A 17,463-nucleotide genomic window follows, 5' to 3' on the forward strand; every position below is an offset into this window, starting at 1 on the left:
GGTTCGACCACGGGCTGGAAGACGTAGCGTGGGCAGGCCTCCTACTAGGTGGACCGACGATCTGGTAAAGGTCGCGGGAAGAGCCTGGATGCGGGCAGCGCAGGACCGTTCATTATAGAAAACCTTGGGGGAGGCCTTTGTCCAGCAGTGCACGTCATTTGGCTGAAACGACGACACGGGTTCGATCCCCACAAACCGATTTATCATGATTAATCTCGGATCTAATTAATATCGGATCAATTGTAGTTGAAAAAAAAGATGGGCTGAAATCAATAAGTAAGTACTTACCCTTTTGTGTTGTTTCGTATGAAGTCATGGTGCTCGCTCAGCCTCGGACAGCCTCTCTGTAACAAAGAAAATTAACCCTGTTACTCGAGTGTTCTCATAGGGCAGATCTTTCAATCATCGAATTCAATCATCGAATAACTACTGACAGGGAAATATGTCAAAATGTCAATTTTATTCTTGAGCTCAAATATCTCCGACGGTTAAAAATCAGCCATTACGAGTAATCAAGTAGATCCTATTCCTTTATAGGTTCCTAATAAAGTAAGTAGGTATATTAATAAAAAAATACTATGGGTACCACCGTGGCAAAAGGCCTCCCCAAGGAATTCCATAAGACCGGTTGCCCGCATCCAGGTGCTTCCATATCGTCGTTCGTGACGTGTTCACTACTTAGCTAGCAAATAGTACAAAAACTTATCCATAAAAAAACAAATCAACATGAATCAAAATACTCCAATATGCAAAGTAGCGTGCATTATCTCACCGTTTCTGATATACGCATGACGACATGTTGCTAACTAGAATTAGGGGTCAGCTGGTGAATCGAAGACCGCTCTAAGGAAAATTTTAAGGAAAATGTTTTGTAAACAAGATTAATTCGTATTTGATGCCCTAATCTGACATAAGTTATTTTGAAGAAGCATCTTTAAACTCAATGCGAAATGATGCATGGATTAATTAATGTGATGGTCGATCTTCACTACTTACACCAATCATCAACTTCAAAAAAAATATTCTGGAGTACCTAGCGCAGATTCCAATTTGTTTTAACATTTTTATCAGATGATCGCAAATCTGTGAAGTATATTCTCGAGGTTATAATAATATTAGTAAAAAAATTGTTATCATTTTAGAAGCTTTGTAGACACCACCATAAACTTCTAAATAACCTCATTTGGCTCTACAAGGATCCCAATAAGGACTGACAGTAAGTAAGTTGCCCACTAAACCTAAGAACCTAAGAAACTACGGAGTTGCACTTTTTTGTTTAACATTAAACTTATAAGTATGTATGTGCATACATACTTATAAGTTTAATGTTTATGTGCATAAATTACAGTACATAAGGCGAACTTAATGTCATTCGGCAATATCCTCCAATCAACCTTGGGGCCAAACTATCAGGTATTAGTATTTTTAAACTAGACTATACATTTTGAAAATTATAAATAAATAACTTGAAAAATTCGAACTGCCTAAGGCGGGAATTGAACCCACGACCTTCCGCTTGCCGGGCAACAGCTCTTCCAACTGAGCTACTTAGACACTGGATGAACTATACATTTTAAATTTTCATACGGAACCATCGGGATTTCGCATTGACAAGTCAAGCTGACCTCAAACATATCGCTCGAAGTAAATAACATCTCAGTGTACAACCAAACGTTTAGTGAACTAGTCAACTTGCTATAATTTGATTTAAGGTAAGATTATCTCAATAGACGTGCACCCAGTGTTAATGAAGTTCAAATCGGTAAACATTTTAGTGTTTTTTAACAAGTTGTAAGGAATATTTCACAGAATAATTTCGCGACTCAAAGGTAACAACTTCTTATTATGTAATCGGCATTATTCCCACCACTTCCATAGGGTATTCTGGTCTTAAATAATACTCTCTTAAAATAAACTTAAGTTTAAAAAAATAAAAACAAGTAACTTTGACTCTCTTGTTTTTGTTTGTTTACTTAAGATGTGCCAGGAGATAAACAAATTGAACTTGGAATTGAATTTGTTTTTCGACCTCCGTGATAAGATCTAAAAATACATGTTTACTAATGTGCTTTACACCTAACTTAGTCTACATAAAATAAAACTATTCAATGAAACAAAAGTGCAACCAAACGAAATGGGTCGATCAATTTTAAGGCTGAGTTGCACCACCTAACTTTGCCCGTAACTATGACGATAACGATAACGTAATTAAAATCGCGTGCGAATCCACTCTTTTTTGAACTAGTAGTATGTGATTACTAGTTCTCAAAGGGGTCGATTCGGACCCGTTTTTAATACTTTTGATGCATCGGGGCGAAAGCCTACTAAAAAAATTATTGAAAGGGGACGTTTCGCACATTATTGCGAAGGAAAATCGTGCGAAACTACTACTAACCCCTATTAGGTAGCTGTTTTTTCAATTAAAAAAACTGGGCTTATTACTAACCTTCTTAGGCTGAGTTGCATCAACTTACTTTAACCGTAACCGGCGGTTTTTGTATGGAGTTTGATAGATTTTTAACGTTTGTCAAAGTTAAAGTAAGATGGTGCAACTCAGCCTTATTAATTAAAGTTAATTCAAATTATTTATTCGTTTTTCTTTCGTCGGCCGTTTGGTGTAGTGGTTCAGAACGGACTACTATGCCGAGAGGTCTTGGGTTAGATTCCCGGCCGGGCAGAAATTAAAATGATCAATTTGAATGATGAAAACAAAAAGTATTCAAGTATGTTTATATCCGTTGTCTTGTACCCATAGTACCTACAAGCTTTGCTTAAGTTTGGGACTTTCAGAAGCGCAGTGTAAAATGTCCAAGGATATTTATTTATTTATTTACTAGTGTTGGGAACCGATTGGTGAATCAACCTCTTTTTTATATTGTCTATGTTTTTTATACTTTTTTTATTACTTTTGATACCTTTTATTTAGTTTGAAGTTGATGTTTTTTGATAGCCGTTGTGGGCATATTTGGCAGGAATATATCTTCATTTTAACCGAAGGTTTTTCTTATTTCCGCACGCCCGAGCGGCTGTCCGCAACAACTAGCTTACCGCCCGCGTGGAATTTTATCTGTCACAGAAAAACATAGTCGCGCGCGTCCCTGATTCAAAAACCGGGATAAAAACTATCCTATGTCCTTTCCCGGGACTCAAACTATCTCTATGCCAAATTTCACCAAAATCGCTTCAGTGGTTTAGACGTGAAAGCGAGACAGACAGACAGAGTTACTTTCGCATTTATAATATTAGTATAGATTAGTTTAAGTAGGCCCTTTTTACATGTCCCAATATAGCATGAACTACCACAACTTCGGGGAAAATTACGTTCGCTTTAAGTTAATTTTATGGAATTTTCAGAGCAAGATGCGGCTTCTATTGCTAGTCGCGGTGGTGGTCAGCGCACGCGCATTCGACCTCGCCCAGTCCACACAATCCGTTAAAGGAGGCCAGCACAGCTTCCAGTACCGAGGAGGTGACGTCACCAGGTGAATCACTTGTACTTGGAGGTGACAACAACAATGCTTACAGTCAACTGCAGAGGAATTAATTATTTTGTTTCTGTTGAAATTGAGCCCTATCGGCTCTTAAAATAAAGTTCATATTTTATGGGAAATGTAAACAAGTATTGTGCATCTGCTGTACAGTTGCCAAATAAATCCAGTCATAACAAAACAAGTGAACACGTAGGACAAACAATCTAATTATAAGTATGCAGGTAACCTAATTTCTTGTTGTTGTTTAAAGTCTGACAAACTTAAGGCCCGATTTCCACAAAAGCAAAGAGGAAAGGAGAAGAGTTTTATATAACCAATCAAGTTACAGAACCGAATCTTACACACCTGGTGATTTGGGAATAACGAAATCTGTTTATTTATTCCATGTAGACTCTTCTCCCCTCCGGGCCGGTGGAAAACAGGCATTAAGCACGAATCGACGATTTGCTGTAAGAATGCACGGAAAACCAACTTTTAAGAAGATTACCGACAGGGTGGACCGACGACCTTATAAAGGTAGTTGGGAGGCGCTGGATGCAGGCCGTTACCAACCGGCTATTGTGGAAATCATTGGGCGAGGCCTATGTTCAGCAGTGGACGTCCTGTGACTGAAATGATGATGATGATGATGATGATCACCGACAGGGTCCATACTGTCCTATATTATTTGTAACATCCTATTTAATGTGTGGAATAGCAATAAAGAATTTGAATTTGATTAAAATGTACGCAGATTCTTCAACAATGGGTCGTCATCCCACACCAGTGGCGGGGGTGGCTACGGGCAAGCGCCGTCAGTCAACTTTGAAGTCGGCGTATGCTACATCGAAGTGCCGTAAGTAATAATCAATAGTACTGAGAAGAGCTGGTGCATACAACTGCACACCAAAAGTAAAATAATGAAGAGAAAAACAAAAATATCTAAACAAGTCATCTTATCAACTAATCAAGTTTCTTAAATCAATCTTTAAGTAGGTAATGTGCTGTTGTCTCTACACACAAGTGCAACATATAACATGCAATATTACAAAACAAATTCCTTCTTTATTCCAGTACTGCCACTTTAGTGCGAGACCCAGCTCATGTCCCTGCAGGTAATGGGGTAAGTATCACTTACTAAGTAGAAACTAAACTAATTAAGCTTCTAAATGATCGTGATCTTTCCGATACATTAATTTAAGTCAAGGAAATGCTCTCAAAGGCACAACCCTTGGAAAATCTCGATACTTTCATATAAAAATGCTTACATCACGTTTCACACGTGATATTCCAAGAAATTTATATCCTTCAGTTAACCAAATATTTACTAAGGAGCGTTCACACTCGCTGTTTTTACTCTAGACGTCCTTATACCGAGGATCCACCGTCGGCACTCGCGTTGCAAATGATCGTGTAACGTCAGTAGTCTGAGATACAAGCATTCCTGAAATGCTTCACTTTGTCTGCGACTTACAAAGGGACTCGGTTTCGTAATCACAGACGATTTGGTTGTGTAGAAATGTCTGTACATTATTAGAATTCCCTGCTCTTTTGTCACAAAAGACTAAACCAACCCTATAATTAAAAATAACAAGCTAAAAGTGTCTGACAAGATCAGTAGAACCGCAGTCTTAAAGGTCAAGGTCTTCACTGCTCCGCCCCTATCAAGCCTGATGTTCCAAACTGGAAACTATTACACAAAACAATAAATTAAGCGTCCCATCTAAGCATCGCATTTAAGATTCTCAGACTCAGACACTCTTTAACTGTAGATAGAAACTGATCCTTTAGTTGATAAAGTGTCATTGGCAAGCACTGCCAAAGGAAGCGCATCGAGCCAAGAGTCTCTGTTCCTTTAAGATCCAGCAGCCAGTAACCCAATTTCTCCAATGGTTCCAGTCACGCCCGGACCTCAGCCGTATCCGGACGTGCTGCAAGGGCTACACACGAAACGTGTATAACCACAAGATCTGCGAGCCAGTCTGCAGCCAGGAGTGCGTGAACGCGCTCTGCACCGCTCCAGACACCTGCACCTGCTTCCCTGACCACGTCAGGAACCTTGCTGGGATCTGCGTCGCCACCTGTCCTATAGGCTGCCAGAACGGACACTGCTCAGGCGGAGAGTGCCTGTGTAAAGAGGGATACAAGCTGGACATAGACGGACGATTCTGCTTGCCAAACTGCAGGCTTAACTGCGGTGGATTGGGTAAAGTTTTCTTCTATCTCAAACGAAATATCTAGATATTTTTTATTTACAGTGGGAGATTGAAGAAACACCACCTCATATACATTTAGACATGTTTTATGTGTCAATAATAATGATTCCGAATCTGTAGTACCAACTTAAACACTTGCCTATGTTTCGGCGCTTGAGCTAGAGCCCATAAGATAAGAAGACATGAAAACAATTACTGAAGGATCTCCTTTTTTTACTTTTATAAGAAAAAGAACTAGTCTAAGTCTCTATTACTTTCATTTCAATAGCTAAATTGGTCAGTATAGTACCCAATTAGCAAGTGTCAGTAAAGTCATTAAAGTAATTAGCAAGTGTCAGTAAAATAAGTCGTGTGTGAAAACTTCGACAACTATAATTTAATTAACATGATAACCATTCAGGCAACTGCACTGCCCCCAACACTTGCGAGTGCAATACAGGCTACCGGTCTACCCCGGACGGCTCGTGCCAGGCGATCGACCGGTGCACCAACGGGGACTTCGTGCGGGGCCAGTGCCGCTGCCACGCCGGCTACGCCAGGGACACCCAAGGGGACTGTATGCCTCATTGCAACCAGTAAGCAACAAGCCCTCTCTTCATCATCATCATCATCATTTCAGCCATTAGGACGTCCACTGCTGAACATAGGCCTCCCCCAATGCTTTCCATGTTAACCCCTCTCTTAAAACATCTCAAATCTAACGCCCGTATTCACAAACGATGCTTGCTTAAGTGAAGCAGCAAATCGAACATACACAAGCAGCAAATTAAACGCACATCGTTAAATAGAGCTCTGTGATTGGTTCGTGTGTCACCCTGTGCGTCCACGCGCACTGTGAGACATGTTTGTGAATGCGGGCGTAAGTTAAATTGCTGCGACACCAAATAGGTGTCGCATAACATAAATATGTTATCAGAATTAATAACCATAAAGTTTTAATCGACTAAAATATTCGTGAATAACATTGAAGTATTTGTGAAGTGTGTTTCCTCCAGAGAATTGAAGACAAGAAAAATGCAATTTAATTCTTATTCTTTCGTTACAGAAATTGTGGCCCAAATGGAAAATGCTTAGCACCGAACGTATGCAGTACGTCCCCTGACGCGGAACGACTACCTCCTGGCCAGAGACCAAGCCCTCAAAACCCTGCAGGCGGCTCTGGACAGAATACTTACAATTTCAACTCTTATAATCCCTATTATCCTTATCCCTCTAGTCAGAATGGATCACACCCAAATCAAGGCACCTATCAACCGAACCCATCTCATCCTCATAATCAAGGTTCTAACTATCCTCAATATCAGAATTCTCAAAACGGATCACAAGCAAATCAAGGCTCCTATCAACCGAACCCATCTTATCCTCATAATCAAGGTTCTAACTATCCTCAGTATCCGAATTCTCAAAACGGATCACAAACAAATCAAGGCCCCCAACCCAATCCATTATATCCTTACAATCAAAATCACCAGTATCCATACCCTCAAAACTCAACAAATCCTCAATACAACATATCTTATGGAACTCATCACTATCCCTTGACTCCAGGCAGTCAAATTGGTCAGAATCCTCAGTATAATCAACCGCAATACCCCTACAATCCACAAAACACACAAAACCCATCAAATCAAGCGTCAAACCCTCAGTATCCCTCATTCCAAACAATCAACGTGACTTATCCTCATCCTATGTACCCGGACAATCAAGTTGGCCCTTACGGTCCAGTAAACCCGTCGAATGTACCTGGGCAACCTCAATATGGTCAAAGATCGAATGCAACTACTGACAGTCAAGGGGGTTCCCCTCAATACCCATCTTACCAAAGGCCCGGTTATCCTACTCCTCAGCACGGGTACTATCCTTCGAATGAGCCGGGAAACAATTACCCTTCAAATCAGGGAGGTTACTACTCGAATGGGTACCCAAGTTATCAGAACTATAACCCCAGCCAGCAGAACACGTTCGAAGTCCAAGAGACATTGTGCGCTGAGCCCTGCGTCAACGCTGTATGCATCGACCACAACAGGTGCAGGTGTAATCCAGGCTACATAACAGATGAGAATGATCCCAGCGGAAGTCGGTAAGTAAATTATTGATATCGTTGTCAACTTATAAAATCTTGACCACAAAATTCGTGACAGCCATAGGTACAAAAATCAAAAATATATGCATAAAATGCATAGAATTCACATCATCAAAATAGAGCTCAATAGTCTTGAGTCCTAACAAAAACGGTACAGTCAACAACTCACCTCAAGCTGTACATTTATAGTTGCAAAATAAAACCGCACTGCATTGCTTGACGTGCTGTCATTTGAAGACCGCATTTATTCAAATCGTGAGGAACCCCTGACCTGAGTCTTACATTTTAAGTAACTCGTACCACTCTGCAGAGGGGTAGGCACAGGCCAGTAATAATATAAAAAATGTAAACGTCTATACTGCTCATTTATAACGCTCAATAGGTAGGTAGTTACTGAGTTTCTTGCGCTGCTTCTTCTCAGCACTGGCCCATTTATTAACCGACTTCAAAAAAGGAGGAGGTTATATGTAGGACTGTATGTATCTGTTTTTTAATCTAGCATAAAAAAGAAAAAAAATCTTTGTTTATCGAGGGAAGTCGAACCTTAAATTTCGATGTCCTATGTTCTTCTGATTAATTTCGTTGCGGGTCCAATGACAGTTTAGCTTTCCCCCGGGACAAACTTGACCTTCATTGGTTGGGTTTTTATGGCGGTCAAGCTGTAGATCCTGGCTACACAGGAGTTGCAGTGGTGGGAACGAGACGTGGGAATAGTCCCGTGGTCCATTTATTGTCCCGAAGCAGTGGCAGGGTTGATACTGGGACGTGTGAAAGTGCTTTTTAAAAGCCAATTTGCAAAAATAAATGAGTTTTTTTAAATTTCCAGGTGTCGCCCACACTGCCCCGGCGGTTGCCTCAACGGTTACTGTGCGGCGCCGCACTCCTGTGCATGTGACGAGGGCTACTACCGGGATACCAGCGTCAAGGGCCACGCTGTGTGCGTCAAACGGATTCGTTGAGCAGCTTTACAACTTCACTGGACCGCAAAGAAGGATCGGTTACAAAATTTTCAATATCTTAGAAATACCTGACCTAGCTTTATGATTTGAAGAATTTAATAAAAAATAAAAATTACGAAATTTTTACAGTACGTTTTATTCCTTAAAGCTGGTTCAGGTACCTAATTGAAGATAATATAGAAGATTTTCCGACCGACCCATTTTATTTGCGGTCCAGTGCATACTCGATAATAAGATATTATAATAGAAGGTAGTTTAGCTTAGCTCGCATACCTGATGCAATTTTCCATAATTGTATACCTACTTGTATGCAAACTGCAAACACTATAGGAAACTGCGTGTATATTTTAAAAATACAGCAACATTACTATTCAAATATGTAATCCTAACCTAATAATCCAAAAGGAAAATGTGCAAGAATTAAAACATACAAAAATTCACTTACTATAAAAGTTCTTCTTCCAGTCGTTACACTCTTTTCAGTATCACTTTTCACTTTTCCTGATAATTCCATAAAATCATTATTCTAAAGTTCTCCACAAAATCTCTAGACGCTAACAAACTTATTGAGATTCGTGCGGTACTTCTTTTCAACACTGACACATTTATTGTCCCGAATCAGGTTTAAAGTAAAAGAGACACAGGCACGTGTAAAAGCGCCTATTAAAAACTGATTTCTATGACTGACTAAAAGAATTTGGAGAAAAACATAGAATCGGGGGTAGAACTAAAATCGTCACAGTGTCAGGCAAAAATAATGTTATTTTTTTTTTGTTTAGTCGCAACCAATCTGGGAGTTTTATTTTTGCCAATGTCGAGTGAAAATATTGAATTTAATGTTACAATAGAATGCGGTTTTTGTGAAGTGTCCCATTTAATTATGACATATACAGGAGGGCGCTACTATCAGTACTGGGTTATTAGTTCTGATTTTTAACTTAACTTTTCAGAATCATTGACTGTTTTTTTTTATGAAAACTAATTTATGAAATATACGAAGTGAGCGAATTCATTCCTAAATACAAAAATACTTCTACGAGAACTAGTGGGAATACGGGATATGGAAATTCGATAGCCTGGTCGTCTAGATAAAGGGGACTCACCGGACCTTCGACTAGCCGTCCCATCGCAGAGTGACGACTCCTGAGCCCTCCTTGGCTTGGCAAATTATCTCCAAGTATTTGTGTGCGAATGCGGAGGGAATCTCCTGCGGTGTAGACTTGACAGGACAGGCTGACGTTCTTCCGAATGAAGTCCACCTGTCAGTTGCCAGCCAGTGCTATGTAATGCAGTTTTAAACGTGAAAAAATGGCCATAAAGTGGCCCGAACAACTACAATGAATAAAGAAATAATTAATAAGAATGGGTTTAATTAAATATTACATTTTGTGTATATCTTTTATCCATACGATAACATGTTTGTAATAATTTAACCTATTAAGGTGTTATTCATTTATTTAGTGATTAATTTACACATTCATACGTTTCATTCGAGTGCATAGAACGGTCATCCTCCGACTTCACTCCTGTGAACTGGATAGTTGGAATACTGTACTCTTCAGTGTGATCTGAAACATTGAGTTCATTGAAAATGTATAGGCAACCACAATTAACGCCCATATTCACAAACAACCCGACCTCATAGTAAATGAGGTCTCACTGTACGCGTGCATGCGCAGGGTGACACACAACAAACCAATCAAAGAACTCTATTCAACGCTGTGCATTCGATTTGCAGCTTCACTTAAGCAAGTCCCGTTAGCCCCTCGTACTAAGCTAAATATGCTTGTATCACGGGTGAGCTCACCACAATAGTCGAGCGGCGGCGGGGACCGAACCCGCGTTCCCCGGATCACGAGTCGGCCAGTCTGACCCCGTCACCGTTCGGCTATCGGGGCTTCAAAAAGTGGATTTGAAAGCAACTATGTAAAAACTAAGCTAATTTAACAGTTTAAAATGAAGTTGTGTATTTAAAGTCATTTACCTTTCACTTCATATTTGCTGCGCTTAAAGTAATTCATCAAAAGATTTCTTTTAAGATAGACCATCAAAATAAGTAGTACAATCAGTATGGCCATTACTGCTGCGACAATGTATACCCAGACTGGAATAGACCTGGAACAGAAAACGTAAGTAATTTAATTTTTAAACATCTAGCCCGCTACAAAATTGTATGTTTATTAGACCAACACTTGAATGGTAAATAATTCAACTAAATAAATTGGGTAGGTACCTGCTTTTAGAACCATTTTGGAGTTTACTATCATAGCTTTTCTCTGCAAGCTTTGTAGTTACGAAAGAGATAGTAATATTTACTTCACTCTGCGTAAAGTCTTCATAATCTGTTGGTGTTGATGACTCGTCCATGTCTACTTTGGTCGTATAAAAAGAAGGATACATTATTGTATCATTTTGTTCTAATTCATCGTTTGTAGCTGTTGATAAGTCAATGTCTTTGTTGTTTGTAACTTTTGATGACATAAACGTTGTTTCCAAATCAATTCCTTCTGAGGATTCAAATACTTCAGTTACATAATTGTCATCATGTGTGCTTGAATTTAACACACAAATTGTCATATTGCACATAATCAACCCAGATATTGATTCAAAACCATCACACTCGCCACCATCTGCGGTAGTGTTCTTGGCGATGAATGGAAGCTGGCAAATACATTGATTTGGAGCGACACATAGTCCTTGACAATTAGTACATTTAGGAATGCAAAGAGGGCCCTCTGTTTTATTTTCCGTATTGTTTTGCAAATCCACAGTGTAGCCGGGAGCGCAAGTACAAATGTCTGGTTCTATGCACTTCCCATTACCACACTCTATTTTGCAATATGGTTTACAAGTACCGTTTATATGCTCATTCGAATACGTATACAAATATCCAGTATCACACAGGCATTTACCAAGGCCAACACATTTGCCATGGTCACAACCATTCGGGCAGTCCGGCTGACATGTGTTATTCGAATATGTGTAGCCAGGGTCACATAAACAAGTATCAGGACTCACACACTTGCCATAGGGACATCCTGAAGAACATTGGGGCTCACAGGTATTATTTTTTATTTTGTATCCGGAATCACACTGACAAGTTTCTGGGGCTACGCATTCTCCGTGTGGGCAGCCATTAGAGCAATTAGGTTCACATGTGCCGTTTGCAGACATTCTAAAGCCAAGCTTACATATGCAGTGGAGTGGGCTCACACAAATTCCATTTCTACAACCTGTATGACAAAGAGGTTTGCAGATATTATTTTTAGGTATGCGAGGATAGTAGCCAAGGTCACATTGACAAATTTCTGGACTGACGCATTTTCCATGAGAAGGACACCCCTTAGAGCACACAGGTTCACAAGTCCTATTTTTCGACATGCTGTAACCTACATTACATTCACAAACTTCAGGGCTAATGCATTTCCCATTAGAAGGACAACCATCAGAACAGAAAGAGTCGCAAGTGCCATCAAATGTAATGTTGTAGCCGATTTCACATTGGCAAACGTCTGGACTTACACATTTAGAATTTTCTGGGCAATTCCGAGAGCAGTGAGGATCGCAGGTGGCATTTTGCGACATTTTGTACCCCAGATTACATTGGCATACTTCAGGACTGACACATTTTCCAATAGAAGGACATCCGCCAGAACAGAGAGGGTCGCAAGTGCCATTTACTGTCATGTAGTAGCCGAGGTCACATTGGCAAACTTCAGGGCTAGTGCATTTTCCATTAGAAGGACAACCATCAAAGCAGAGAGGGTCGCAAGTGCCATTAATTGTCATGTTGTAACCGAGGTCACATTTGCACACTTCAGGGCTGACACATTTTCCATTAGAAGGACACTCCTTAGTGCACACAGGGTCACAAGTCATATTTTTCGACATGCTATAACCAACATTACATTCACAAACTTCAGGGCTAATGCATTTCCCATTAGAAGGACATCCGTCAGAACAGAGAGGNTCCAGGGCTGGCACATTTTCCATTAGAAGGACACCCCTTAGTGCACACAGGGTCACAAGTCTTATTTTTCGACATTCTATAACCAACATTACATTCACAAACTTCAGGGGTAGTGCATTTTCCATTAGAAGGACAACCGTCAGAGCAAAGAGGATCGCAAGTGCCATCAATTGTCATGTTGTAGCCGGGGTCACATTGGCACACTTCAGGGCTGGCACATTTTCCATTAGAAGGACACTCCTTCGTGCACACAGGGGCACAAGTCTTATTTTCCAACATGTTGTAACCAACATTACATTCACAAACTTCAGGGCTAATGCATTTTCCATTTGGGCATCCTTTAGAGCACTGGGGTTCGCAGGTAAAGGACTTAGAAAGTTTATATCCCAAGTCACATTGGCACATTTCTGGGCCGACACATTTTCNGCACTTGCCATGAGAACATCCCCTGGAACATTGTGGTTCACACGTAAGGCTTGGGGACATTTTGTATCCGAAGTTACATCTGCATGTATTCGGTGCGTCGCAAAAGCCATTTTTGCAGGGTGGATTGCATACAGGTCTGCAGGGTCCTCCATACTTGGGATTGCCTGTGTAACCATCGCAGCAAACATCTTCATATTTATAGCCAACTTTCTGAAAAAAGCATATCATTATTTTACATATTTGAAAAACTGACTGACACTGACTATAAACCTATAGTTCCAAAATACAGTGGGTCTAGACAAAGTGCAAATTATAATCGCAAACCAGTCAAAAAGTGGTCGAAAAGCCCCTTTTTTGTATGGATTTTTGACGGATTCGATTTTCGATTCGATCAAAAAGTGAGTTTTGTCTAGGGGGGCTGGACTGTCCTGTCGATGACATTGACAGTGGGGCGCCACCGTCAATACCGGATCGCTGGTTCAGATTTTTGCCATGTTGGAAACCATATAGTTGAACGATGGTAGCGCCCCCCTGTCATTGAGTTTGGTGGGACAGTTCAGCGTGGGTCATCTATAACATCTAACATTTAATTATTATATGACAGTAACTTCTTAACGACTTTTACTTGTGACAAGTTATGTTTATCTAAAAGGCTACGATTCAGTCAGATTGGCGTTACTTTTTAGGACAATTTAATTTATTTTAAATTCTTTATTGCTATTCCATACATTACAATACATTACATTATCTTCAAAATATTTAGCAGGGCAATGCATGATTACAGAAGAAATATAAAACGCTTTTAATTAAATAATTTAAAAAAAGTAGGTATAGATTGGCTTCTGAAGTTACTGCGTTATTTGCCAAGGTCTTTAATAGACATAATAAGTATTAATCCTTATCCAAGTAAATACGTTATTCATTACAATGTAACATTATGTTACATGTAATGTATTTACTTTCCAACAAAATTACCCTTGCTTGACATAATTTAATTTATGAATATCTTAGGAAAATCATCTATATATATAAAAGAAAGTCGTGTTAGTTACTCTACTTATAACTCAAGAACGGCTGAACCGATTTAGCTGAAAATTGTCCGGGAGGTAGTTTAGAGCCAGGAGAAGGACATAGGATACTTTTTATCCCGTTCGAAATAAAAAAAAGTCTGCTTATTTATTGCCATTAAGGCGGAACAAAGTTCGCCGGGTCAGCTAGTCTATTTTATAAAAGAAAGTCGTGTTAGTTACTCCACTTATAACTCAAGAACGGCTGAACCGATTTAGCTGAAAATTGTCAGAGAGATAGTTTAGAGCCAGGAGAAGGACATAGGATACTTTTTATCCCGTTATTTATTGCCATTAAGGCGGAACAAAGTTCGCCGGGTCAGCTAGTCTATTATACTTATAAAAGAAAGTCGTGTTAGTTACTCCAGTTATAACTCAAGAACGGCTGAACTGATTTAGCTGAAAATTGTCAGTGAGGTAGTTTAGAGCCAGGAGAAGGACATAGGATACTTTTTATTCCGTTATTTATTGCCATTAAGGCGGAACAAAGTTCGCCGGGTCAGCTAGTTAGTTATAAAATAGCTCCGCAACAAACTAATGATTAAGTGATATTTATGTCATGGCGTACAACCCGATCGAGTAAACTGCGCACCTCGCTGAAATGCGACTCCCTCGCACTCCCCGAGTCAGGCCTGGCTCACTCCGCGCGGTACATCCGATAATTACCTACAGCGAAGCGCCCCGCCGCACAGTGATTCGAGTAGAACAAGCTAGCTGGACAATATTATTTTTTTACTTTAATGGGTTTAATACACGCATTACTTACTTTTTTGTGCAATTTAAGATTAATTAGGCTTCTTATTATAATTATATTAGGTAGGTTTGAAAAAAAAATTTTTTTTGGTAATAAAATATTTATTTCCTAAAATCAAGAGAAACAGACTAAAAAGGAAAGAAGAAACTAACTTTACAGTATAATAATAATTGGTCTTATGATGTATTAGGTGTTAAAGTATGAAATTCCCGTTTTTTATGGAGAATTTAATGAAAATCAATTTTTCGATATAAACATTTTTGCGATTTATATGGAACAAAGAATCTCAGTTTTTTTTTAATTTAGTGGGTAGACTGGGACAACATTAATGACTTGCCAAGTTGCTGTGGCCAGCAGACATTTGCGCTGCAGCTTCAGCAGTCAATATCAGTTCTCAAGTACTTCTTGAGGAAATGAGGTCTAAAAGTCTTCTTCTTTTCGTCTTTTTGCTGGACTCGTTGAACTCCTTGAGTGGTCGTCCAGGTGTAGAATCTTTCGACGTGGAAGGCTGAACTTTATGAACAGAAACATGTAACACTATGGCTCCGGGAATCCACTCAGTTTTGTTTTTCATGAAGCGTTCCCTGTTTTGCCGTATTTCGTCCATTGAAATGAAATTGAAATGCGACTGATGCTATTCTTCAACTCTCTCAGCGAATTTTCGTGATCCCAATACATCACATTTTGAGAATATAAATTAAAAATCATGCTATTCTGGTCACTTTTTCAATGTTTTAATCATTAATCAAAAAACTTGATTTTTTATTAATCTTCGAAAAATTTTGTATGAAAAATTAAACAGCGCCCCCTAGGGCGGCTATAATATAGGGGGCGCTGTTTAATTTTTCATACAAAATTTTTCGATGACACTTTGAATACGCAACGAAACGAACTCGAAAGTTTTTCCTACTAGAGGTACTGGTGTTTAAATTCGAAAAGAAATCTACCGGATTTATCTTTTTTTTTCGCTTCCCAGAGATGCTGAAAGGTATCAATAATTCTTAGGATAGTATAGGAACCTAACCTACCATGACTACTGCTCAGAATGCGTTCGTTCGTTTCAGCCAAATGACGTCCACTGCTGGACAAAGGCCTCTCCCAAGGTTTTCCATAATGAATGCGTACTTACATACATACGTGTCATGAGGTACGTACCTCATGACATATAAGTAGATTAATTATTTTTTTCACTAGACAGCAACCCTAACAGCGTAAGAAGAGTTCAGAGGCACGCGATAGAAAGAGACAAAACTTGTAGGTGAATAAAATTGTAGGTACGTAGTGCTGTGCGAGCTGAATTCTACTGTATCGCGTCGCAGCAAGACTCGCATTTATTTAAATCGTCTTACGGAGTAATCCTTCTGTACCTGTACTATTACTTATTCTGTGCCCGAGTTCACCCCCTCCGTACCAGTGTCGATGTGACGTCACGGTACTAGGTGCGCAGTCACCTCTAACGGGTTGTAGCTAGTTTATCCATAAGCTTACTAACCACTAATAGAAAAAATATTTACCTACCGTCAGTTTAGCATCTCTAAAACCATGAGCTATTCTTGTTTTTGTGGAGCACCACAGACTCGTCCAACAAGATTCGTAGGATTGGACATAGCTACCCCATTTCTGACCCCAATATGTCTTTTCGTATCTGTCGTGGAAAACAGAAAGAATCATTATTTAAATTCAAAATGTATTTAAAAAATTATTTGTCTTGATCTAAGTTTTCACCAGATTAGTTACAACACATTATAGTTACATCACAATCAACTTTAGCTCCTTCATGTAAAATTATTGATTTTAAACTGTATCCTAGGTTCTTTTTGATATTCCAATTGTTATTAATGAGCAAACATCCAAATTTAGCACTACTCTATTACAAATAAAAAAACACTCACGTTTTCACAGTTTGACACACACCAACTCGTGATTCCACTTGGCATGTCACCAGCACCAACCCAAGCACAACAAACTTCCACATGGCAAGACACACTCCAGTCTGAAACTCCGAAATAATGCGCAAGAGCAAAATTAAATAGAGTAGGTAAATTGTAGAGTAGAGTAAGTATCAGCGCTCTACGGATGTACAACCAGCGCCAAATAAACCTGGCAATATTTATGACAAGCAATGCTGACGTAGCATTGATACCGAGTTGTATCCAGTAATCTGAATAAATGAGGATGTTCAGTCATTTAATCTCGTTCCAGTCCATTTTTTTATCATACTATATTCACAAAATTACCAGTTCCTATTGGCGCGATATATTCATGTGTAGGATGATATTGATATAGTTATCTAGGCTCTATGGACACTAATTAAAATATTAATTCCCCTTCCATCTTCGTTGTTTATGGTCGGGTAAAATGGGCTGGCTGCGTCCGAGTTGAATCATAGAAAGCACAAAAAGTATAGGTACGAGTATACTTATTACAGTGCTTCATGGATCAAATTCATAAAGTTTTTACCTATATCAAGTAATATGAATACATTTCATGCAGATATGCTCATGATTTACTTCAACAA

General features: G+C 39.3%; 2 protein-coding genes across 3 annotated transcripts; one reads left to right on the top strand and one right to left on the bottom strand.

The window, feature by feature from the left end:
* The first annotated feature begins 1,658 nt into the window (after positions 1 to 1,658).
* Positions 1,659 to 8,887, top strand: NimB (nimrod B). Of its 2 annotated transcripts, none has more exons than XM_028310719.1 (8): positions 1,659 to 1,712; positions 3,355 to 3,482; positions 4,225 to 4,326; positions 4,545 to 4,593; positions 5,370 to 5,676; positions 6,087 to 6,261; positions 6,732 to 7,766; positions 8,596 to 8,887. In XM_028310719.1, exons 2-8 carry the CDS (start codon positions 3,361 to 3,363, stop codon positions 8,726 to 8,728), a joined length of 1,923 nt encoding a protein of 640 aa, XP_028166520.1. In that variant the 5' UTR covers positions 1,659 to 1,712; positions 3,355 to 3,360; the 3' UTR covers positions 8,729 to 8,887. The 2 variants fall into 2 exon arrangements, with proteins under 2 accessions (XP_028166520.1, XP_028166588.1); XM_028310787.1 differs by lacking the exon at positions 1,659 to 1,712 and adding an exon at positions 1,733 to 1,829.
* A 1,244-nt stretch (positions 8,888 to 10,131) lies between these two features.
* On the bottom strand, positions 10,132 to 16,937 carry LOC114357036 (protein draper-like). Its single transcript, XM_028310495.1, has 6 exons — positions 16,838 to 16,937; positions 16,464 to 16,590; positions 12,750 to 13,334; positions 10,962 to 12,595; positions 10,713 to 10,843; positions 10,132 to 10,296 (listed from the first exon to the last, which is right to left on the bottom strand). Exons 1-6 carry the CDS (start codon positions 16,918 to 16,920, stop codon positions 10,193 to 10,195), a joined length of 2,664 nt encoding a protein of 887 aa, XP_028166296.1. The 5' UTR covers positions 16,921 to 16,937; the 3' UTR covers positions 10,132 to 10,192.
* Positions 16,938 to 17,463: the final 526 nt, after the last annotated feature.

The sequence above is a fragment of the Ostrinia furnacalis genome, unplaced genomic scaffold, assembly GCF_004193835.3.
Source record: "Ostrinia furnacalis isolate ACB-3 unplaced genomic scaffold, ASM419383v2 OfSCF0058, whole genome shotgun sequence".
Lineage (NCBI taxonomy): Eukaryota > Metazoa > Arthropoda > Insecta > Lepidoptera > Crambidae > Ostrinia > Ostrinia furnacalis.